Below are 26,467 nucleotides of genomic sequence, written 5' to 3'. Positions count from 1 at the left end.
CAAGCACAAAAATGCCATTGTTAGAGTCATTTTTTGTTAACCATTCCTTCTCACATCAGCTGTAGTTACTCATCAGCCTCTGTCCCTGTACTCCGAAGACAGAATAGACATGTGTACTGGACAGTATTTTGTCTCAGGAAGGAAGGGGGTGATGCCCCCAAAATGGAACTCAATGCTTGAAAACTCACCCATAACTCATTTACCCTCACAACAACCTCAAGGTAAGTACACTATGAATCCTATCTTATTGATAAGATAAATTTATTCTTACCTGAGGCACAGTGAGATTAATAAACTACTTGCCAAAAAATTCAGGAGTTAGTTAGTATGTGGATTTGAACCCAGGCAGTATGGCTTGAGAGTCCATCTTAGACCCTCTTAATCACTATGTTGAACTCCTATTATAAATACCTCCTAGGGACATTTCACAACATCTCTTAGCAATTCATTCTCATACAGTAATTCTAAAAGTTAAATTAATGTTGAAAAATGATTTAGAAATGTATCTTCTATGTGAAAGATGATGTCTTCCTCAAATTTCTCCAAAGTTACTTTTTAAATTATAAACAAGCACAAAATAGAGTAATTCTGGGCTAAAAGGCACCCTCCTGTGCTTTTACCACAAACGGTGAAAATGAACTGGAATGATGTGTGTATGCTATATATGTATAATGAAACTCACAAGCCATGAATTTAATTGAACTCTTGTTGTTTTTGTTTTTGAACACCTATGAAATTTTCTAAAAATGTTTGTAAAGTCACTGCCAAATAATCTGGAGTTGTGTAATTACTCCAGATACTATATAAACTGCATAAACTTTTTTTGTTTTTAAGTCAAGTTGTATTTGTATAAGAAATATTTGTTTGCTAGTTTGATAATGTACAAAGTAGTCTAAATGACACTGTTTTATATTTTTTGTAACTATCCTCAAAGAAGCTTGGAAATAAAACATATTTCCACAAAATTAAAAAAAAAAGCTCACTCTTAAGCTATGGAACATTTCTGAAAACAAGGGGTGTTAGAGAGCTGTCCAACAACCCAGCACCTAATTCAAGCCAGATGAGAGCAAATGTTTTTTATTGAACAAATAAACGAATTGCTTCATCCTAAGCTAGAACCACTGGTTTCATGAGGCTCTGCACAAAGCAACTGATTGAAAAATAAGAAAACAAAAATTTTTTAAAGCAGCCCCTGACATTCAGAAACTGGCCTTGGCACTCACTACCAGGCTCATCTTGTTCTAAATATAAGCAATCTGACAGAACACCAACCTCAGACAAAATTGAAAAAATGAAACAAAGCAAGGCCATTTCATGTAAGCATTAACAAAAAAAAGGGTCAAAAATATCAAACACCCACAAAATATCAAACACTCTCCCTCACTCGGCCAAAATAAGTGACAGCTACTTCTTTACCAACTATAGCTTTATCTTTGGTGCTTACCTCCCCTTCTACAGATACAATTCACTGAGTTACCCAATCATGGAATTGCCAGCATTTTCTGACAGCATCCAATCCCCACAACTCAAGCTCCCTAGTCCCTTTCCACAATCACCCAAACAAAGTTGAAATCCTATAACCTAGGAAATTCTATAACCAGTTCTTCCTAACGCCCTCTGAGATGCCTCAAGGTTCACCAAGGTTTGTGTTCTCTCCCGCTGCAAGGAGTAATAAATCCAACTTGTTTAACTACAGGTGTGTTCCTGGTACTCTGTGACTAGAGACACAGTACAAGTTAGACTATTTAAAAACTTACTTCTTTCCCTTTCAGGAAAGTTCTCCCAGGCTATTTAAAAGATATGCCTCTCATTTCAGGAAGCCATGTCTAACTTAATGAAAGACTGGAATTCTTTCTAAACAAATATCTTTAACACTAGGGATCTGGTTCAATGTTCAGCTACAATTCTACTAATTAATATACCAAACACTTTTTGTTTGTCTATGATAATATACTTCCTTCTGGATAGTATGCCCTTGGAAACTCAAGACCATGTGACTCATCTCATAAATCTGTAGCATCTTACACATGGTAGAGGAGTTCTTTTATGAACAGAATTAATAAATTGCTTTTAAACTAATGATAACTGAAATGCAATTGTTTTTTATTGAACAATTTTTATTGTTCAATAAAAAACAAATGCATAAAAAGAGGTTTATATGATGTCTTGGAATAACAGATGTGTACCCTCCTCCACCCCGAAAAAAAAATACTCATGGAAATAACAACTCTTGCAAAGACTTAATTTTTCCCAAAAGAGTGTGTATGTATGTGTGTGCCTGTGCATGCGTGTGGGGGGTTGGGGGCAATTTCCCTTTCCAAAAGAAAATTCCATTTTTCCTCTTATACTTATATAAAATATAATTATTTGTCAGCCAACTGAGGAATACACATGCATTCATGCTTAAGTAAGGGGTTCAGATGTTTAAAGTAAAATATAAGTATGGTGCATTTTTTATTTGTCCAACTGACTTTCATTCTTCTTCCCACTTCCACTGGATTCCCCTTAAAAACATCTTTTCTTCTGTGACTTTCCATTCATGACAGAAATCTAAGAGCAGAACCTGGGTTTATTTAGTTTGATCTACATACCGCTTAACTAAAGAGTTTAAAGATTTGCCCTAACACATGTCCCGAACTTTTTGTTTTTTTAATGATTGTTGAAAGAACCCTCTCTAGATGGGGACTTTGATCCTCATTCACAAAAGATTCTTTTCGTTTTTTCCTTGTTTATAAAGCACCATGGGACAGAGTAGAGAGAGACATCACAAAACATTTATTCATCCTCTGATGCAAAAGCATAATTCAACCTGGTTTAATACATTAAATGATACACAATGCAATGCCATAGCCTATTTAAAGGCATTCTGGCCAGTACTGTCTTTATCTTTCGATGGGAAAAGAGGTTTATATTCCAGAGAGAAAGATTAAATTTAACAAATTCAAGTCAACATTAGGAGAGTACCTATATTTTGCAAGGCAATAAGTCAGAGGGGTGGCAAATCCAAACATAAATGCATGACTGGGAGGCAGAGAGTTAACTGTAGTAAAGGAGGATTTAACGTGCTTTCAAATGTCAAGAAGTGAGGAGTAGGGGTGGCAGGAGAAAGAACGTTCTAGACTGAAAACCCCAGTTCTTCAAAAATTGGAATCCAGGGGTGCACAGGTCCTGGGGTCTTCACCATCTAGGAGGCTTCCGCTAGTTATATAAGGGGTCAATGAGATTAAAAGTAAACGTTTTAATGTAACTTAAATTAATTCTTAAGTTTCTTGTGCAACTTGGCAACCCCCGGCTTACGGCTTTCAAAAAAAGGGAAGAAAAAAAAAATCACCCTCTCGGGTTTCTCTGAATTTTAAAATTAAATTTAATAAAAATGATTTCCATCACTAGACGGTTGGGAAGTGGGTGTGGTCCCTCTGAGACAGCAGCGAGCCTTCTGACCGTCCGTGGGGCCTGGCTGGACCTCTCAGGCCAGCGCTAGACTTCAGCCACGGCCCAGCAGGCCACTGCCACACTGCAACCCAGAACCGACGAGCTCGTCCCAGGCCTCCAGGGCCGCCGCCAACCCAACCCCCGACGACCTGACCTCCAGGGCCAGGCTCGGGCTCCAGAAGGCCGCAGGCAGCCAACAAAGAGGAGGCTCGCACCAGCCGCGCAGGACTGCGCAGGACTCGCCGACCACCTGAAGATGCCTGCAGCCCACAGTGGGTCGCGCCTCGGGCCCGTGATCTGCTGGCAGTGCCTCAACGAGGGCCAGCGCCTGCCAGTGTCTGGACGCCGTCAGGCACAGCGTCCCGGACCTTCAGGCTGTCCAGCGCGCACGCGGACAAAAAGGTCGGGGGTCCCAGCGGGCGCTCCGGGGCTGTGACACAGCGACCCGACCCTTACCTGAACATCACTTAGCTCCACGCGCAGATACAGTTCGCGGTGTCGCTGAGCCCAGTACACGTGAGGCGTCAGCACCTGGTTCTCCATGGTCACACGGCCCAGGGCACAGGGGGACGCTCAACCCACTGCGCCTCGATGCCTCAGGGAGTGCGTGGCTGGAGCGGCAGAAACGCAGGCCACAAACCCAGTGATGCCGACCGCCCGCAGCCCCGCAGCCTCCAGACGCCCCACGCTCGCGTCCGCGCCTGCGCAAAGAGAAGCGAGGGGGGTGCGGGGGGAAGGGGAGGCGCATGCGCTGATGACGCCACAGCGCTCTGAGGCCTCAGCCGCTGACCACGACCCGGCAAGCTGCTGACTGGGGATTCAGTAGGTGGCCCGCGTTTCTCCGCCTTTGCAGGGTGATGCTTACAAATAAAAAAGACAGGAGTGCCACGAAGGACCGGTGATCAGGGTGCAAAAGGGCTTGGGACTGGCATGTCTGGAAGGCCTCTCCCATTTTGCCACTCTTTAAGTCAGCATCTAGTGAATACCTCCCGGGAGCGCCTGTGAGTGAGGATGGATTGGAAGTGGGCCGACGAGTTGGTGGCTGACGCAGTCAGTCAGGCGGGCGATTCCCTTAGTTTCCCTGGCTGCTATATGAAATACATACAATGGTTTGGCTTAAATGACAGGAATTTATTAATGATGGGTTTGAGGCCAGGAAAAGTCCAAGATACAGGCATCAGCAAGGCAATGCTTTCTTCCCAAATGTGGAGTTCTGAGGGTGGCTGCTGGTGACCATTGGGTTCTTGGCTTTCCTGTCACGTGGCGATGCACATGGTGACATCCTCTCTTTCTCTTCCATGTTCTTCAGTAGCTTCTCACTGTCTGAATTTCACTGTGCTTGTAGAGGACTCCAATAATCTGAATTAAAGCCCAACCTGATTCAATTACCCCCAGTTTATTTAAATATAACATCTCCACAAGATGTTACTATAACTCCCCTTTAAAAAGAGTTCACAAACGCAGGAATGGATTAAGACTAAGAAAATGTTTATTTTCTCAGGTACATTATGCAATCTTCCATAGAAATAATGAAAACAATAACTCTTAAGAGCCTTGAATTTTAAAAATAAGTTATTTTTTGAAATAATGAAAGTATTTTTATCACCAGACCTTTTGTCCATTGCAGATAAAATATAAATCACTTTTTCTTTTTATTGAAGCATGACTTACATAGGAATTGGGCAAGTCTTAAGTGTTCAACTTAAAACAAATTTTTCCATGTATTTATATCTGTGTAATTACCACCCAAATAAAGATCTGGAACATTATCAGCATCCCAGTGGTTCCTCGTGGCAGAATCCCTTTTGCTCCCATATCCCCAACTTCCAGCCCATGATTACTACCCTGACTTCTAGCACTATAAAATAGTTTTTGTCTGTTGTTGAATTTCATATAAATGTAATCTATAGTATGTATGCTTTTTTAAAAAATTTTATTGATAGAACAACATACTAGAACTTACATTCTTAACATACAAACATTCCATACATGGTGTACAATCAATGGCTCACACTATCATCACATAGTTGTATAATTCATCACCATGATCATTTTTTAGAACATTTGCATCACTCTAGAAAAAGAAAAGAAAACTCATACATACCATACCCCTTACCCCTCCCTCTCATTGACCGCTAGTATTTCCATCTACCCAATATATATTTTTTAATTTTAACATTTGTCCCCCCTATTATTTATTTCTTTTAATCCATATGTTTTGCTCATCTGTCCAGTATGTATGCTTTTGTAGCTAGTTTCTTTCACTCAGCATAATGTCTTTGAGATTTATCCATGTTGTTGTGTGAATTAGTAGTTCATTCTTTTCTGGTTTCAGTGTATTTGTTTTTGCTGTATACCATTTCATTATATGAATATACCACAAATTATTTGTCCATTCTTCTTTTAATGGACATTTGCATTGTTTCCAGTTTTGGCTATTAAAAATAATGCTGTTGGGTGGGCCACAGTGGCTCCGCAGTTAAGAACGCTTGCCTGCCATGCCAGAGGACCCAGGTTCGATTCCCGGTGCCTACCCATGTATAAAAAAATAAAAAATAAAAATAATGCTGCAGGATGGGCAACAGTGGTTCAGTGGCAGAGTTCTCACCTGCCATGCTGGAGACCCAGGTTTGATTCCCGGAGCCTACCCATAAGAAAAAAAAAAAAAACACGTATTTTTAAAAATAAAGCTGCTATGAACATTTGCATGTCTGTCTTTTGGCAGACATACGCACTCAATTCCCTAGGAGTAGAATTGCTAGGCTGTAGGGCAGGCATACGTTTAGTTTTAGTAGGTACTGCCAAGCAATTTTACAAAGCATTTGAATCAGTTTAGGCTCCCACCAGCAAGGAATCTTTACATCCTTGCTAATGCTTGGTATTTTCAGTTTTATATAATTTTCAAAACTATAACTATTCTGGTGAGTGTGTAATAAAAAATAAAATAATTTCAATCCAGTATATGTGAAATTCAAAGCTTGTCAGCTGACCTCTATCCAAAATGAAAGCTATTGATATATAGGAAGATTGAAAGTTGATATTTTGCTCAAGTCACCAATGACTTCTCTCTTTGGGTTTGAGTTTTCCTATCCATCAAAATGAGACAGTTAGGGCAGGCCATGTGACTCAGTAGGCAGAGTTCTCGCCTGCCATGCCAGACCCAGGTTCAATTCCCAGTGCCTGCCCATGCAAAACAAGGAAAGAAAGAAAGAGACAGTTAGAATTAATCATCTCCAGTGTTCTTATCAGTTGTTTAAAACTTTTCCTGCAAAGAGACCCAGCTATGGCGGGCCCCTCTCTCCAGGGGAAATCCAGTAAGAAAATATTTAAAATAGAGAGGGGAAAGAGTAGCATCCAGGGGAACTATAAAACTGAAAGGTAGAGTGGGGGAGCAGAGGCAAGTGGCAGTGCTAAACTGAAGTAGGTAGGGCTGTGGGTTTATGAAAATATCAATCAAATGAAAATCCAAACTGGCACTGTTTTTGTGTCTTGTTGTTCCAGCTCAGCTCAAGCCCGAAACCAAAGAACACACCAGGCAAAAAGTTCTGCAATGGTGGCCGGTCCGGAAATGGAAATCAGCAATCTGCAAAAAGCAAGAGGAAGGGAAGGAACGCCTTATACAGCAGAGCCTCGGGGAGACCTGGTCACAAAGAGGTCTCAAATGAGTCTCGTGAAAGTTGATTACCAACAGTGATTAGGTTCGGTGACCTTCAAAGTCTGTGTTCTGGTGATGTGGGCTGCTGGGTGCTCACGGCTCCACCCTTTGGGCGAGGGGTCCCGACCCCTGGGTTGCCACACCTGTCTTCTTGGTGCAGCCTTCCTAGCCCTTTTTGGTCTCTCTCCTCTGAATTCAGAGACTCAGAGTCATTGTCAGCCACAGGAAGTATTTGCAGAGCCCTTGCTGTGTTTGAAGTGTGCTGCTACTGCTTAAGTCTGTTTTCCGGCCTTTGGTAAGTGATCATAACGCTCTTTTTGTTCATTTTTGACCAGATCTTGGATCCGTGCAAAATGTTTTTGAAAATGAGCTGTGGCATTTGGCTGTTCTCTGCTTCACCCAGGATCACCCAACCAGTTATTCATGTCCAGAACCAGGCTTCAGTATCTAGACAGCACAAGGCTGAGGGTAAAGAGGAAAACTGACTGGATCAGCATAGATGCCTAATTGGGAATCATGACCAACCGGATCATATCCCTATAACCTCCTATGTATGCCAAAAGGGTGGGCATTGGCGCCAACATTGCAGGAAACAGCTTCCCCTGGGCTTGTCAATCCACAGTTCAAAAGAATATGCAGAGATGGCCCTGCCTCACACTCAAGTGCCTACTTTCAGAGCCTACCTTGGGTGTGGGCAACAGTCTTTTCACCCTATTCCTTTGACGTACCTGCTAATTCCTGGCTCTCTGGGCTGTGTAGGTGGTTGCAAGTGCAGACAAATGTATAGGAATGCTACAGTTTGTAGAGTCGTGGAAGGAATAATATATATTTTTGTGTAATTTACATATTTATATATTATAAAATAACATTCTATAATATGTTATCATTAATGCATATATGCATATATATGTGTTTGTTCATTAGAAATATTTGCAGGAAACTAATAACATCAGTATTTTTGTGGAAAAACATCAGTCTTTTTTGTGGAGGGCCAGGGTCGTGGCCCTTTAATATTTTCAAATTTTTGAATCATGTAACAGTATTCCTTATTCAAAAACTTAAACATGAAAAAAAAATCAGGGAAAGGGGTCCTTTTCTTCTTTTTCTTTTATTGTAGTTTGGTATGTGTTATGCCTCCAAAGGGGGCAAATGATGGAAAGAGTGGAAAAAAACAACTGCAGCCCACCATATCCTGTATCCTGTAATCACTGCCATTACTGTGTGCATTTTAAGTTTCCCCAACCAGACTGTAAACCTCCCGAGAGCACAGATCAGCTCCTTTGGTACACTATAGTATAGTATTGTATGGTATGGTATGGTATGGTATGGTATGGTATGGTATGGTATGGTATGGTATGGTATGGTATGGTATGGTATGGTATGGTATGGTTTGGTATGGTATGGTATGGTATGGTATGGTATGGTATGGTATGGTATGGTATGGTATGGTATGGTATGGTATGGTATGGTATGGTTTGGTATGGTATGGTATGGTATGGTATGGTATAGTATAGTATTGTGTAGTGTAGTGTAGTATAGTATACTATAGTATTGTATAGTGTAGTGTAGAATAGAATAGAATAGAATAGAACAAATACTATAGATACTATAGTATCTAGCACTATGTGATTCAGAAAGTAGATACTTAAAACACATTTATTGATGATAGCATCCAGTGCTAGAAAAGCTTTAGTGAAATTGGCACCCTCATGCTGAAAGTGACTAAGGGCACTATAAATTCATGGAATCATTTAGAAACAAGTTTCAGCATGTAATGAGAATAACAAAGTTGTTTCCGCTTTGAGGGAATTCTATTCTAAAAAAAACTTGAAGGAAAATTAATATATGAAAATGTCTATGGTGGTACTCTGGTGAAACAGTGAAAATCACACAGGGAAAGTGGCCAAATGGATAGTAGTATGATAATTCAATGGAAAACTGTACAGCTATGAAGAATGGTGAGTCAGAAACTGCCAATAGTAAAAGTGTTTATGATAAAAAATATAAAAATTACTGTTACAATTATGTATAGTGGTAAGATACTGAGATGTAATGTATTTTTTTCACCTTTTTAAATTGTATAATATAACATATATACAGAGCAGGGAAAGGAAAAAGCAATCGTTTTCAAAGCACTCTTCAGCAAGTAGTTACAGGACAGATCCCAGAGTTTGTCATGGGCTACCATACCATCCTCTCAGTTATATCCTTCTAGCTGCTCCAGAACATTGGGGACTAGAAAGAATAAATATTTTTTAATCATCATAACTAACTTCTTTTGTGTGAAAAATAACATATATACAAAAAAGTAATAAATTTCAAAGCACAGCACAGCAATTCGTTGTAGAACAGATTTCAGAGTTTGGTATGGGTTACAATTCCACAATTTTAGGTTTTGACTTCTAGCTGATCTAAAATACTGGAGACTAAAAGAAATTCGAATATAATGATTCAACAGTCATACTCATTTGTTAAACCCTCCCTTCTCTGTATAACTCCACCATCACCTTTGATCTTTCTATCCCACTCTTTAGGTTATTTGGGCTATGGCCATTCTAACTTTTTCATGTTGGAAGGGGCTGTCAATAATACGGGGTAGGGAGATGGAATTAGCTGATGATGTGGAGAATATGGGTCCTCTAGGTTTCAGGATCCATTTGAAGGTTGTAATGTCTGGATACTTCCCAGGATATTAAGCTGATAATCAAAACATATTGACAAAGTCTCTTGAGGGATGGAAGAAATAATTTGGAACTATTAAACTACCATTGGGGAAATCCCAGATACTGTGTCAAACATTAGGGACACCCAGATCAATAAGCCAAGCCCTTCATTTGTTTTTTTAATTAATTTTTTTTTTAAATGTAACACCAAACAAACGCAAACGTTCTTAACTTTTGATCATTCCATTCTGCATACAGAATCAGTAATTCACAATATCATCACATAGTTGCATATTCATCATCATGATAATTTCTTGGAACATTTGCATCTACTCAGAAAAAGAAATAAAAAGAAAACAGAAAACAATTCATACATACCATACTCCCCCCATCGATCACTAGCATTTCAAACTAAATTTATTTTAACATTTGTTTCCCCTATTATTTATTTTTATTCCATATGTTTTACTCATCTGTTGATAAGGTAGATAAAAGGAGCATCAGACTTCCGGAGAAGATGGCGGCTTAGTAAGACGCGCAGATCTTAGTTCCTCCTCCAGAACAGCTACTAGGGGAGTAGAAACAATACAGAACAGCTCCCGGAGCCACGACAGAGATCAAAAAGACAGCGTACCCCATCCTGGAATGGCTGACTGGCTGAGAGAACCAGCTCTGGGGAGATCGCTGAGGGGCGCGGGCTTCCCCGGGCGGGGCGACAAGCAGACGGAGTCCCTCCCTTCCTCCTTCCCGGGCCAGCTGGCAGAATTGGTCAGGCGGTCCCCTCAAGCCGCGGCGGCTGGCGCCGCCACCACGCGCGGCCCCCCGGACCAACTGAGAGAATTGGATCGGAAATCCCCAGGCCGCGGAGAACGGTGACTGGGGGTCCCTTCCAAACACGTGACTCCCGATCCAGCTGGGAACGGTGCACTCTCCCAGGCCACGGCGGCTGACGCCCTCCCGCCACGCTTGGTGCCCCAGGCCAACTAGGAAATTCAGACGGGCGCTCTCCCGGACTGCGGCGGCCGGCGACCCTCCCTACGTTTGGACCCCGGACCGGCTGGCACTCTTCCAAGCCGCTTTGGCTGGCGAACCTCCCCCACGGCGAGAGTTTTCCAAAGTTAAAGGACCCACAGCACCTTTTACTGGTGGGACCCACAGACAAACGTGTGCCACGAGCGCCACCTATTGGGCAGGATAAGAAAAACAGAACCCAGAGATTTCACAGAAAAATCTTTCAACCTGTTGGGTCCAACACACAGGGAAATCTGACTAAATGCCCAGATGCCAGCAGAAGATAACGGATCACGCTCAGAAAATTGAAAATATGGCTCAGTTCAAATGAGATACAGGAGCTGAGACAACTAATGCTGAATATATGAACAGAAATGGAAAACCTCTTCAAAAACGAAATCGATAAATTGAGGGAGGACATGAAGAAGACATGGGCTGAACAAAAAGAAGAAATAGAAAAACTGAAAAAACAAATCACAGAACTTATGGAAGTGAAGGATAAAGTAGAAAAGATGGAAAAAACAATGGATACCTACAATGATAGATTTAAAGAGACAGAAGATAGAATTAGTGATTTGGAGGATGGAACATCTGAATTCCAAAAAGAAACAGAAACTATCGGGAAAAGAATGGAAAAATTTGAACAGGGTATCAGGGAACTCAAGGACAATATGAACCGCACAAATATACGTGTTGTGGGTTTCCCAGAAGGAGAAGAGAAGGGAAAAGGAGGAGAAAAACTAATGGAAGAAATTTTCACTGAAAATTTCCCAACTCTTATGAAAGACCTAAAATTACAGATCCAAGAAGTGCAGCGCACCCCAAAGAGATTAGACCCAAATAGGTGTTCTCCAAGACACTTACTAGTTAGAATGTCAGAGGTCAAAGAGAAAGAGAGGATCTTGAAAGCAGCAAGAGAAAAACAATCCATCACATACAAGGGAAACCCAATAAGACTATGTGTAGATTTCTCAGCAGAAACCATGGAGGCTAGAAGACAGTGGGATGATATATTTAAATTACTATAAGAGAAAAACTGCCAACCAAGACTCCTATATCCAGCAAAATTGTCCTTCAAAAATGAGGGAGAAATTAAAACACTCTCAGACAAAAAGTCACTGAGAGAATTTGTGATGAAGAGACCAGCTCTGCAAGAAATACTAAAGGGAGCACTAGAGTCAGAACCGAAAAGACAGAAGAGAGAGGTATGGAGAAGAGTGTAGAAAGAAGGAAAGTCAGATATGATATATATAATACAAAAGGCAAAATGGTAGAGGAAAATATTATCCAAACAGTAATAACTCTAAATGTTAATGGACTGAATTCCCCAATCAAAAGACATAGAATGGCAGAATGGATTAAAAAACAGGATCCTTCTATATGCTGTCTACAGGAAACACATCTTAGACCCAAAGATAAACATAGGTTGAAAGTGAAAGGTTGGGAAAAGATATTTCATGCAAATAACAACCAGAAAATAGCAGGAGTGGCTATACTAATATCCAACAAATTAGACTTCAAATGTAAAACAGCTAAAAGAGACAAAGAAGGACACTATACACTAATAAAAGGAACAATTAAACAAGAAGACATAACAATCATAAATATTTATGCACAGAACCAGAATGCCCCAAAATACGTGAGGAATACACTGCAAACACTGAAAAGGGAAATAGACACAAATACCATAATAGTTGGAGACTTCAATTCCCCACTCTCATCAATGGACAGAACATCTAGACAGAGGATCAATAAAGAAATAGAGAATCTGAATATTACTATGAATGAGCTAGACTTAACAGACATTTATAGGACATTACATCCCACAACAGCAAGATACACCTTTTTCTCAAGTGCTCATGGATCATTCTCAAAGATAGACCATATGCTGGGTCACAAAGCAAGTCTTAACAAATTTAAAAAGATTGAAATCATACACAACACTTTCTCAGATCATAAAGGAATGAAGTTGGAAATCAATAATAGGTGGAGTGCCAGGAAATTCACAAATACGTGGAGGCTCAACAACACACTCTTAAACAACGAGTGGGTCAAAGAAGAAATTGCAAGAGAAATTAGTAAATACCTCGAGGCGAATGAAAATGAAAACACAACATATCAAAACTTATGGGATGCAGCAAAGGCAGTGCTAAGAGGGAAATTTATTGCCCTAAATGCCTATATCAGAAAAGAAGAAAAGACAAAAATGCAGGAATTAACTGTTCACTTGGAAGAACTGGAGAAAGAACAGCAAACTAATCCCAAAGCAAACAAAAGGAAAGAAATAACAAAGATCAGAGCAGAAATAAATGAAATTGAAAACATGAAAACAATAGAGAAAATCAATAAGACCAGAAGTTGGTTCTATGAGAAAATCAATAAGATTGATGGGCCCTTATCAAGATTGACAAAAAGAAGAAGAGAGAGGATGCAAATAAATAAGATCAGAAATGGAAGAGGAGACATAACTACTGACCTCACAGAAATAAAGGAGGTAATAACAGGATACTATGAACTTTATGCTAATAAATACAACAATTTAGATGAAATGGACAGGTTCCTGGAAAGACATGAACAACCAACTTTGACTCAAGAAGACATAAATGACCTCAACAAACCAATCACAAGTAAAGAAATTGAATTAGTCATTCAAAATCTTCCTGAAAAGAAAAGTCCAGGACCAGATGGCTTCACATGTGAATTCTACCAAACGTTCCAGAAAGAATTAGTACCGACTCTCCTCAAACTCTTCAAAAAAATCGAAGTGGAGGGAAAATTACCTAATTCATTCTATGAAGCCAACATCACCCTCATACCAAAACCAGGCAAAGATATTACAAAAAAAGAAAACTACAGACCAATCTCTCTAGTGAATATAGATGCAAAAATCCTCAATAAAATTCTAGCAAATCATATCCAACAACACATTAAAAGAATTATACATCATGACCAAGTAGGATTCATCCCAGGTATGCAAGGATGGTTCAACATAAGAAAATCAATTAATGTAATACACCATATCAACAAATCAAAGCAGAAAAATCACATGATCATCTCAATTGATGCAGAGAAGGCATTCGACAAGATTCAACATCCTTTCCTGTTGAAAACACTTCAAAAGATAGGAATACAAGGGAACTTCCTTTAAATGATAGAGGGAATATATGAAAAACCCACAGCTAATATCATCCTCAGTGGGGAAAAATTGAAAACTTTCCCCCTAAGATCAGGAACAAGACAAGGATGTCCACTATCACCACTATTATTCAACATTGTGTTGGAGGTTCTAGCCAGAGCAATTAGACAAGAAAAAGAAATACAAGGCATCAAAATTGGAAAGGAAGAAGTAAAACTATCACTGTTTGCAGACGATATGATACTATACGTCGAAAACCCGGAAAAATCCACAACGAAACTACTAGAGCTAATAAATGAGTACAGCAAAGTAGCAGGTTACAAGATCAACATTCAAAAATCTGTAGCATTTCTATACACTAGTAATGAACAAGCTGAGGGGGAAATCAAGAAACGAATCCCATTTACAATTGCAACTAAAAGAATAAAATACCTAGGAATAAATTTAACTAAAGAGACAAAAAACCTATATAAAGAAAACTACAAAAAACTGTTAAAAGAAATCACAGAAGACCTAAATAGATGGAAGGGCATACCGTGTTCATGGATTGGAAGACTAAATATAGTTAAGATGTCAATCCTACCTAAATTGATTTACAGATTCAATGCAATACCAATCAAAATCCCTACAACTTATTTTTCAGAAATAGAAAAACCAATAAGCAAATTTATCTGGAAGGGCAGGGTGCCCCGAATTGCTAAAAACATCTTGAGGAAAAAAAACGAAGCTGGAGGTCTCGCGCTGCCTGACTTTAAGGCATATTATGAAGCCACAGTGGTCAAAACAGCATGGTATTGGCATAAAGATAGATATATCGACCAATGGAATCGAATAGAGTGCTTAGATATAGACTCTCTCATCTATGGAGATTTGATCTTTTTGAGTCAAGCCAACTCACCTGGGACAGAACAGTCTCTTCAATAAATGGTGCCTAGAGAACTGGATATCCATATGCAAAAGAATGAAAGAAGACCCATTTCTCACACCCTATACAAAAGTTAACTCAAAATGGATCAAAGATCTAAACATTAGGTCTAAGACCATAAAACAGTTAGAGGAAAATGTTGGGAGATATCTTATGGATCTTACAACTGGAGGCGGTTTTATGGACCTTAAACCTAAAGCAAGAACACTGAAGAAGGAAATAAATAAATGGGAGCTCCTCAAAATTAAACACTTTTGTGCATCAAAGAACTTCATCAAGAAAGTAGAAAGACAGCCTACACAATGGGAGACAATATTTGGAAATGATATATCAGATAAAGGTCTAGTATCCAGAATTTATTAAGAGATTGTTCATCTCAACAACAAAAAGACAGCCAACCCAATTACAAAATGGGAAAAAGACTTGAACGGACACCTATCAGAAGAGGAAATACAAATGGCCAAAAGGCACATGAAGAGATGCTCAATGTCCCTGACCATTAGAGAAATGCAAATCAAAACCACAATGAGATACCATCTCACACCCACCAGAATGGCCATTATCAACAAAACAGAAAATGACAAGTGCTGGAGAGGATGCGGAGAAAGAGGCACACTTATCCACTGTTGGTGGGAATGTCAAATGGTGCAACCACTGTGGAAGGCAGTTTGGCGGTTCCTCAAAAAGCTGAATATAGAATTGCCATACGACCCAGCAATACCATTGCTGGGTATCTACTCAAAGGACTTAAGGGCAAAGACACAAACGGACATTTGCACACCAATGTTTATAGCAGTGTTATTTACAATTGCAAAGAGATGGAAACAGCCGAAATCTCCATCAACAGAAGAGTGGCTAAACAAACTGTGGTATATACATATGATGGAATACTATGCAGCTTTAAGACAGGATAAACTTATGAAGCATGTAATAACATGGATGGACCTAGAGAACATTATGCTGAGTGAGTCTAGCCAAAAACTAAAGGACAAATACTGTATGGTCCCACTGATGTGAACAGACATTCGAGAATAAATTTGGAATATGTCATTGGTAACAGAGTCCAGCAGGAGGTAGAAACAGGGTAAGATAATGGGCAATTGGAGTTGAAGGGATACAGACGGTGTAACAGGACTAATTACAAAAACTCAAAAATGGACAGCACAATAATATCTAATTGTAAAGTAATCATGTTAAAACACTGAATGAAGCTGCATCTGAGCTATAGGTTTTTGTTTTGTTTTGTTTTGTTTTGATTTTACTATTATTACTTTTATTTTTTTCTCTATATTAACATTCTATATCTTTTTCGGTTATGTTGCTAGTTCTTCTAAACCGATGCAAATGTACTAAGAAATGATGATCATGCATCTATGTGAGGATGTTAAGAATTACTGATTGCATATGTAGAATGGTATGATTTCTAAATGTTGGGTTAATTTCTTTTTTTCCGTTAATTAAAAAAAAAAAAAAGAAGGGGTAATTGGAGCTGAAGGGATACAGACTGTACAACGGGACTGGATATAAAAACTCAGAAATGGACAGCACAATACTACCCAATTGTAATGCAATTATGTTAAAACACTGAATGAAGCTGCATGTGAGGTATAGGTTTTTTGTTTTTTCGTTTTTTTTTTCTTTCTATTATTGTTTTAATTCTTATTCTGTTGTCTTTTTATTTCTTTTTCTAAATCGATGCAAATGTACTAAGAAATGATGAATATGCAACTATGTGATGTTATTAAGAATTACTGATTGTACATGTAGAATGGAATGATTTCTAATTGTTTGTTAATTCTTTTTTTAATTAATAAAAAAAAGAGAAAGAAACTCTCAATAAATTTAAAAGGATCGAAATCATATAAAGCACTTTCTCAGCTCATAATGGAATGAAGTTGGAAATCAATAACAGGGAGAGGGCCAGAAAATTCACAAATATATGGAGGCTCAACAACACACTCTTAAACAACCAGCGAGTCAAGGAAGAAATTACAAAAGAAATCAGTAGATATCTCAAGGCAAATGAGCATGAAAACACAACATATCAAATTTTATGGGATACAGCAAAGGCAGTGCTAAAAGGGAAATTTATTTCCTAAATGCCTATATCAAGAAAGAGCAAAAATCAAGGAATTAACTGTTCACTTGCAAGAAGTTAAGAGAGAACAGCAAACCGACCCCAAAGCAAACAAAAGGAAAAAAGTAATCAAGATTAGAGCAGAAATAAATGAAATTGAGAACATGAAAATAATCAAGAAAACCAACAAAACCAAAAGTTGGTTCTTTGAGAAAATCAATAACATTGATGGGCCCTTAGCTAGGTTGACAAAAGAGAGAGAGAGAGAGAGAGAGAGAGAGAGAGAGAGAGAGAGAGAGAAGATGCAAATAAATAAAATCAGAAATGGAAGAGGAGACATTACCACTGTCCCCGCAGAAATAAAGGAGGTAATGAGAGTATACTATGAGCAACTGTATGCTAATAAACTAGATAACATAGATGAAATGAACAACTTCCTAGAAAGACATGAACAACCAACCTTGACTCAAGAAAAAAATAGACAACCTCAACAAACCAATCACAAGTAAAGAGATTGAATCAATCATCAAGAAGCCCTAAAAAAAGAAGGGTCCAGAACCAGATGGCTTCACATGTGAATTCTACCAAGAATTCAAGAAAGAACTAGTACCAGTCAAGCTCAAACCCTTCAAAAAAAATTGAAGAGGAGGGAAAGCTACCTAATTAATTCTATGAAGTCAACATCACCCTAATACCAAAGCCAGACAGAGATAATACAAGAAAACAAAATGATTGACCAATCTCTCTAATGATATAGATGCAAAAATGCTCAACAAAATACTTGTGAATTAAATTCAGCAGCACATTAAAAGATTTATACACCATGACCAAATGGGATGTATTCCAGGTATGCAAGGATGGTGTTCTAGTTTGCTAGCTGCCAGGATGCAATATACCAGAAACAGAATGGCTTTTTAAAAGGAGAATTTAATAAGTTGCAAGTTAACAGTTTTTAGGCCATGGAAATGTCCCAATTAAAGCAAGTATATAGAAATGTCCAATCTAAGGCACCCAGGGAAAGATATCTTGATTCAAGAAGGCCGATGAAGTCCAGGATTTCTCTCTCAAGTGGAAGGGCACATGTGAACATGGTCAGGGTTTCTCTCGGCTAGAGGGGCACATGGCGAACCTGTTGTAATCTGTTAGCTTCCTCTCCAGCTCTCTGGGAAATGCTTTCCTTCTTCATCTCCAAAAGTCACTGGTTGATGGACTCTCTACTTTGTGGTGCTCAGCATTCTCTGCTCTCTCAGATTCTTGTGGCTTTCTCTCTTGTTCTCTAGCTTTTTCCAAAGTGCTTTTTCTTTTAAAGGATTCTAGTAAAACCAATCAAGACCTACCTGGAATGGGTGGAGATGCATTTCCATCTAATCCAGTGTTAGACTGGACTCTTGAATGAGTCACATCTCCATGGAGATAATTTAAAGTTTCCAACATACTGAATAGGGATTAGAAGGAAGCATTGCTCCCACAAAATGGGATTAAAACATGGCTATTCTAGAGTACATAAACCTTTTCAAACCAGCATATTCCATCCCCTGAACCCTAAAAAAGACATGTTTTCCCTATATACAAAATATATTCATTCTATAACATTATCAGAAAACCTTAAACCATTTCGGTAACATTACAAATACAAGTTTAAAACCAGTGCCAAGTCTCAAAGTTAGTTACAGGCATGGTCTGTCCTAAAGCAAAGTTCTCCTCTGACTCTGGACCTGTAAAAACTCAAAACAAGTTATTTTGATGCCAACATACAAAGGAGGAACAGTCATAGGATATATATACATATTTCCACAGGAAGGAAGGAACACAGGGGTCACTGGACTCATATAGTTTCAAAAACCTGCAGGGCAAAGTCCATTAGCTTTCAAAGTCTGAGAGTCATTTATCTTTAGAGTTTTAGAAAGCGGCAGTCCTACCCTTTCCAAGAGCCTAGGCAGAGGCCTGCCAATCTCTGAATGCAACCTTGGAGGACATTGGGGAGACCACCTTTTTCTCAGCTCCACCCTCTCCAAGCATCAGGGCTGCACCCAGACTCTCTGCCATCTCCGGGGCACACACTCAACCCCTTCATGTGGTGACAGCCAGGCTCTCCCCAGTCCCCAAGGAATGTACTTCCCCCTCTCCTAGGCCTGAGGTGGCACAACTCTTCCACTGCAACGAGGTAGAAGGCCCACCCTCTGCCTTTGGGGCAAACGCACCCTTTCCACATACTTGGGTGGGTCTGCTTTCCTGGCCCGAGACTTCTTGACTTCAGATCCCAGCCTCCATGGTTTTGCCTCTGAAGTTATTTTTCCTCCAATATGTCCCTTCTCTGTCCCTCTCAGTCCTGACTAGCAGTGGTTCTCTTTATACAGATCCCACAACCATCTCATTGGCTTTCTATGCAGTAGCCTCGGATCATGCCCATCAGACATAAGGAGTTTCCACAAATCCTTCCTGAGTAACTCCATGTCCAATCCTGGCTTTCTCTGAAATAGCTGACTGGTTCCACATCTGGTCAAATTCTCATGAGGGTCTCTATTCTCTGGAGTCTCCCTTCCTAGAAGCCCAGAATTTTCCAGAACATCAATTTCTGGTTTCTTTGTACAGAAGAATTCAGTTCTTAGCTTATTTCTCTCCTGCCACATTTTACTATAAGCTGTGAGGCGAAACAGGCTACACTTTCCACATTTAATTTGGAGACCTCTTCTGCTAAATATCCAAGTTCATGGCTTTTAAAATCTGCCTTCCAGCCAAAGCCACTAGTCAATTTTGCCAGATTATCTGCTATTCTAAAACAAGGATCACCTTCCTTCCAGTTTAAAATAGCACATGCCTCATTTCTCTCTAAGGCCTTATCAACAGTACCTTTAGAGTCCACATTTCTGCCAACAGTCTCTTCAAAGCATTCTAGGCCTTCTTTATCAAGTGCCTCACAACTTTTCTTCAAAATCTTCCCCTTACCCATTTAAAAAACTGGTCCAACATATTTGGTATTTGCAAACCACAGCAACACCCCCCTCCCAGTACCAAAATCTGTTCTAGTTTACTAGCTGCCAGAATGCAATATACCAGAAAAAGAATGGCTTTTAAAAGGGGGAACTTAATAAGTTGCAGGTTAACAGTTTTTAGGTCATGGAACCATCCCAATTAAAGGAAGTCTATAGAAATGTCCAATCTAAGGCATCCAGGGAAAGATACCTTGACTCAAGAAGGCTGGTGAAGTTCAGAGTTTCTCTCTTTAGTGGAAAGGCACATGGTTAACATGATCAGGGTTCCTCTCTCAGCTGGAAGGGCTCATGGCGAACATGGCATCATCTGTTAGCTTCCTCTCCAGTTCCCTGAGAGGCATTTTCCTTCTTCATCTCCAAAAATCACTGGCTGGTGGACTCTCTACTTCGTGGCTCTGCAGCATTCTCTGTTGTGGCTTTTTCATGACTCTGTCATTCTTCTCTGCTCTCTTCTAATCTCTCCCTTTCTCCAAAATGTTTCCAATTTTATATAATTCCAGTAAGCTAATCAAGACCCACCCAAATGGGTGGAGACACGTCTCCACCTAATCCATTTTAACAACCACTCTTGATTGAGTAACATCTCCGAGGAGATGATCTAATTACAGTTTCAAATATACAGTACTGAATAGGGATTAGAGGAAATGGCTGCCTTTACAAAATGGCATTAGGATTAAAATATGAGTTTTCTAGGGTACATATATCCTTTCAAATGGCACAGATGGTTCAACATAAGAAAATCAATTAATGCAATACACCTTATCAACAAATCAAAGCAGAAAACCACATGATAATCTCAATTGATACAGAAACGGCATTTGACAAAATTCAAATTCTTCCTTGATGAAAACAATTCAAAGGATACGAAAAGAAGGGGACTTCCTCGATATGATGAAGAAAATATATGAAAAGCCCACAAATAACATCATCCTCAATGGGGAAAGACTGAGAACTTTCCCTCTAATATCAGGAGTAAGACAAGGATGCCCACTGTCACCACTGTTATTCAATATTATGCTGGAAGTTCTAGCTGGAGCAATTAGACAAGAAAAAGAAATAAAAGGCACTCAAACTGGAAACGAAGAAGTAAAACTTTCACTGTTTGCAGATGATATGATACTATATGTTGAAAATCTACTAGCAAAGCTACTAGAGCAAATAAATGAGTACAGTAAAATGTCAGGGTACAAGATCAACACCCAAAAATCAGTAATGTTTCTATACACTAGTAATTAGCAATCTGAGGAGGAAATCAAGAAACAAAAACCATTTACAAGAGAAACCAAAAAATCAATATTTAGGAATAAATTTAACTAAGGATACAAAAGACCTCTACATGGAAAACTATAAGAAATTGCTAAACCCTGAGGGAGAGGAGAAGGACTATGGAACTATTAAACCTTACCATCAGGGAACCCCCTGATACTGTGTCAAACTTTAGGGACACCCAATTCAATAGGCCATGCCCTCGATCAGGAGGCTTACTCTTTTGAAGCTAATGTAGGTAGCATGAGCTTAGACTACCTATAGGCATGCCTAAGAGTTACTTCTGGAGGACCTCTGTTGTTGTTCAAAGGTGGCCTCAGTCTCTCTAAGCCCAACTCTGCAAGTGAAATCATTGCCCTTCCTCCTACATGGGACATGACATCCAGGGATGAAAGCCTCCCTGGTGACGTGGGAGAGGACTCCCTGGCACCATGGGATCAACAATTATATCTTGACCAAAAAGTATCAGTGGCAGAGAGAGTTTAAATAGAGTCGAAAGGCTACTCTGGAGGTTGCTGTTATGCAAGCTTCAGTTAGACCTTGCAACCTATCATAACCTGTCAACCCCTAACCAGGACCATTCCAGCCAATCCAAAATAAGATTCCACAAGGGTTCCATGCACTAGAGTAACTTTCCGGAAACCTACAACGTCCCTGGTCCAGACAAGTACTGAAACCTGGCCCAACCTCTCCGGAACATCAGATAGTTCCATCTCCCCACCCCATATTAGTGACAGACCCTTCCAATATAAAAAATTTAGAATTGCCATAGCCCAAAAAAACCCAATGGGAGGTATGGAAAGATTAAAGGTAATGGTAAAATTATACATAGAAGATAGGACTTAACAAATGAATATAAATGCTGAATCATTAAATTGTATCTCTTTTACTCTCCAGTATTTTAGAGCAGCTAGAAGTAAAAACCTAAAAGTGTGACATTGTAACCCATGTCAAAGTCTGAAATATGTTCTACAACTAATTGTGGTGCTCTGCTAGGAAATTTATAGCTTTTTTGTATATATGCTATTGTTCACAAAGAAAGAAAGAAAGAAAAGTCAATTGTGATAATAAAAAAAAAGTGTTTAAGCCCACTAGCCTCCCATATTCTGGAGCAGCTAGAAGGAAAAATATGAGATGTTGGTATGGTAGCCCATAACAAACTCTGGGATCTATCCTGTAACCACTTTCTGAAGAGTGCTTTGAAAGCTATTGCTTTTTTATTTATTTGCTTTGTATATATGGTATACTATACAATAGAAAAAGTAAAAAAAAAAAAAAAGAAAGAAAGAAAGAAAGAAATTTCTAAAAGAAATCATGGAAGGCCCAAATAAATGGAAGGGCATACTGTGTTCATAGATTGGAAGACTAAATACAGTTAAGATGTCAATTCTGCCCAAATTGATTTATAGATTCAGTGCAAAACCAATTAAAATCTCAACAACTTATTTTGCAGAAATAGAAAAACCAATAACCAAATTTACTTGGAAGGGAAGTTTGCCCCAAATAGCTTTAAATATCCTGAGAAAGAAAAATGAAGTGGGAGGTCTCACACTACCTGATGTTAAAACATATTATGAAGCTACAATGGTCAAAACAGCATGTTACTGGCATAAAGATAGATACTGATCAATGGAATAGAATAGAGTGTTCAAATATAGAGCCTCTCATTATGAACAACTGGTCTTTGATAAGGCAGTGAAGCCTACCCACCTGGGACAGAGCAGCCTCTTCAATAAATGGTGTTTGGAGAACTGGATATCCACATGCAAAAGAATGGAAGAGGATCCATATATCACACTTTATACAAAATGGATCAAAGACCTCAACATTAGAGCTAAGACCATAAATTCTTTTTTTTTTTATAGGTGCATGGTCCAGAAATTGAACCCGGGTCTAACGCAAGGAAGGCGAGCATTCTACCACTGAACCACCCATGCACCCAACCATAGACTTCTGGAAGAAAATGTGGGGAAATATCTTATAAAACTTGTAATAGGAGGGGGTTTCCTAGACCTTACACCCAAAGCGTGAGCACTGAAGAAAGAAATAGATAACTGGGAACTCCTCAAAATTAAACACTTTTGTGCATCAAAGAACTGTGTTAAAGAAAGTAAAAAGGCAGCCTATGCAATGGGAGACAATATCTGGAAACCACATATCAGAAAAGGGTTTATTATCCAGAATATATAAATAGACTCTTCAAGTCAACAAAAAAGACAAACAACCCAATTTAAAAATGGGCAAAATATATGAACAGACACTTCTCAGAAGAGGAAACAAATGATAAAAGGCACATGAACTTCACTGGCTATTAGGGAAATGCAAATGAAAACCACCGTGAGATATCATCTGACATCTACTAGAATGGCCATTATAGAAAAAACAGAAAACAACAAGTGCTTGAGAGAATGTGGAAAAAGAGTCACGCATATCCACTGTTAGTGGGAATGTAAAATGGTACAACCAATCTGGAAGGCAGTTTGGTGGTTCCTCAGGAAGCTAAGCATAGAATTGCCACATGATCCAGCAATCCCATTACTAGGTATCTATTTAGAGGACCTGAGGGCAAGGACATAAATGGACCTTAGTACACCAATGTTTATAGGAACATTATTTAGAATTGTCAAGAGATGAAAACAGCCCAAATATTCATCAATGGTGGCTAAACAAACTGTGGTATATACATGCGATGAAATATTATGCAAATGTAAATCAGAATAAAATTATAAAGCATGTAACAATGTGGATGAAACTTGAGGACATTATGCTGACTGAAATTAGCCAGAAACAAAAGGAAAAATACTGTACTGTATCACTAATATGAACTAACACTAATAAGTGAACTTGGAGAATTGAAGTTAAGAACACAGGTTATCAGGAGATAGAAATAGGGTAGAGATTGGGCAATTGGTGCTGAAGGAATATAGATTGTGCAACAAGACTGATTGTAAAAATTAAGAAATCGATAGCATGATACTACTTGATTGTGGCACAGTAATATAAGCTAAATGAAGCTGAATGTGAGTAAGATAGAGGGAGGGGGGCTGGGGGCCTGTATGAAACCAGAAGGAAAGATAGAGGATAAAGACTGAGATGCTATAATTTAGGAATTCCTAGAGTGGACAAGAACAGTGACTAAATGTACAAATAAAAAAAAACATTTTTGCATGAGGGAGATCAAATGAATGTCAGTATTGCAGCGTGTTGAAAATAGATGATACATGGGAAAAAGTACAATCAAGGCAAACTAGTGTCTATAGTCTGCGGTAAGATCGTAATATGCTTCCACTGAAAGTAACAAAGGTATTATGCCAAAGCCAAATGTTAATGGGGTGGTAATGCATGGGAAGGGGTATGGATTTTTTGTGGAAGAAAAGGAAATGTCTTCAGATAGATTATGGTGGCAAAGGCACATCTATACACAAATTAGATTCTGATATGTGAATAAAGCTGTTTAAAAATGAACAGAGAGAAATAAGTGCCAGAGAAAATGCAGAGAAAGAAAGGTACCTATTCACTGTTGGTAGGGAAACTGAGGGGTGCAGCCCCTTGGAAGGCAGTGTGGGGGTTCCACTGGAGGCTAGGGGTGGGGTTGCCATATGATCCTTCTGCAGCCCTGTTGCTCAGTATATACCTGGAGGGACTGAGCGTGGGAACTGGAATTTACATTTGCACACTGGTGTCTATGGCAGCAGTGCCCATGATCCACAATGGATGGAGGTGACCTAAGGTGACAGGTATTGAGGAATGGAAGGGGGAACTATGGTGGATACATGCGATGAACTACTGAGCAGCCACAAGAAGGAACGAAGTTGTCAGGCATACAACTAGGTGAATGAACTTTAAGGACTCTATGTTGAATGAAATGTCTGAAACAAAACAGACAAATATCATCATGCCTCACTCATATGGATTAACTACAATATAAAAACTCAGTGAACTGAAGTCAAAGGCATGGGTTATAAGGTTGGGCCTGTCATAAATGGTCCTAGATTGTACGCTCTTATAGCAGTCAATATATTGAGGAGTTGTAACTGTTAATTCTAAATTCTGAGATACTAAGCTGTTTGTTTATAATCTGGTCATTCCCAGAAACTTTGGGTATTTGTGTGAGACTTGCGACTCAGACTTAGAGCTCTGAAGCTAGGAGAGTCAGCAGTACTCCACAGAGGAACTCTTTAAAAAGTTGAAAAAGGGAACTGCCTTCAAGTAGAAATATGATTGAAGCTGATCTGGATAGAACTAAGGTATACACAGGGTAAAGGATGATATCATCCATAGGACTCTATCCTTAAGGACTCTATGTTGAATGAAATGTCAGAAACAAAAAGATAAATATTATCATGCCTCACTCATATGGATTAACTAATATGTAAAAACTCAGTGAACTGAGGGTAAAGGATGATATCAGACATATCTTAAAACTTCAACTTCTGTGTGAGACCAAAGGGAGAGATGTTAATTTGGTGCAAAATGTATATTTTGGATAGTGCACTTCCTAATTTAACTTGTATGGTCAGTTTAGTTGAACAGTGTAAGTACAGGGAATCTTGAATATGGCGTGAGACTCTAAGTTATTAAGAATAACTTAATAATGCATAAGTTATTCTTATACATTATATAGATATACCTTTTTACTTTATGGTGTATTAGAGTGGCTGGAGGGAAGTACCTAAAGGAGCTGTGTTTCAGTAGTCTTGTTTCTTGAAGATGATTATATAATAATATAGCTTTTACAATGTGACTGTGTGATTATGAAAACCCTGTGTCTGATGCTCCTTTCATCTAGGATATGAGTTGGTTTGTTCAGGTTAGTATGACGCCCCAATATATACCAGAGTAATTTGGGCAATGAATAAAGAAGTATTTACAAGGTTGCCTTGGGGCATTGGGAAGAAAGGAGGAAACATCCAACTTCCCCATTGGGAGAATTTGTTATATTCTTTCACAAGCAGTAGAGACAACCAAATCAGTAGGCCAAGCTCTCAAGTGGGGTTCACCCCTATGAAACTTATTCCTGCAAAGAATAGGCTAAGCCTACTTAAAATTAGGCCTAAGAATCACCCCCAGAGAACCTCTTTTATTGCTCAGATGTGGTCTCTCTCTCTAAGCCGACTTGATAAGTGTACTCACTGCCCTCCCTCCTACGTGGGACATGACTTGCAGGGGTAGAAATGTTAACTTGTCAAGTAAACTCACTGCCCTCCCCCACCACGTGGGACATGACTCCCAGGGGTATAAATCTCCTTGGCAACATGGGACAGAAATCCTGGGATAAGCTGTGACCCAGTATCAAGGGATTGAGAAAA

General features: G+C 39.2%; 1 protein-coding gene and 1 long non-coding RNA gene across 2 annotated transcripts in view; one reads left to right on the top strand and one right to left on the bottom strand.

Annotated features, from left to right (window-relative positions):
• HACD3 (3-hydroxyacyl-CoA dehydratase 3) overlaps nucleotides 1–4,130 on the bottom strand; it is a 41,961-nt gene extending 37,831 nt beyond the window's left edge. The window contains exon 1 of the mRNA XM_077128266.1: nucleotides 3,889–4,130. Within this exon, the coding sequence (XP_076984381.1) occupies nucleotides 3,889–3,975 (87 nt within the window). The 5' untranslated portion in view covers nucleotides 3,976–4,130. The remainder of the gene's footprint in view (nucleotides 1–3,888) is intronic.
• Nucleotides 4,131–4,215: 85 nt separating this feature from the next.
• Nucleotides 4,216–23,307, top strand: LOC143655208 (uncharacterized). The gene is made up of 3 exons (XR_013162107.1): nucleotides 4,216–4,433; nucleotides 6,934–7,382; nucleotides 23,024–23,307. It is a non-coding gene; the product is annotated as an uncharacterized LOC143655208 (long non-coding RNA).
• Nucleotides 23,308–26,467: the final 3,160 nt, after the last annotated feature.

The sequence above is a fragment of the Tamandua tetradactyla genome, chromosome 14 (genome assembly GCF_023851605.1).
Source record: "Tamandua tetradactyla isolate mTamTet1 chromosome 14, mTamTet1.pri, whole genome shotgun sequence".
Lineage (NCBI taxonomy): Eukaryota > Metazoa > Chordata > Mammalia > Pilosa > Myrmecophagidae > Tamandua > Tamandua tetradactyla.
Note: the sequence above shows the minus strand (reverse complement) of the source record. Positions and strands in the feature narration are given on the sequence as shown.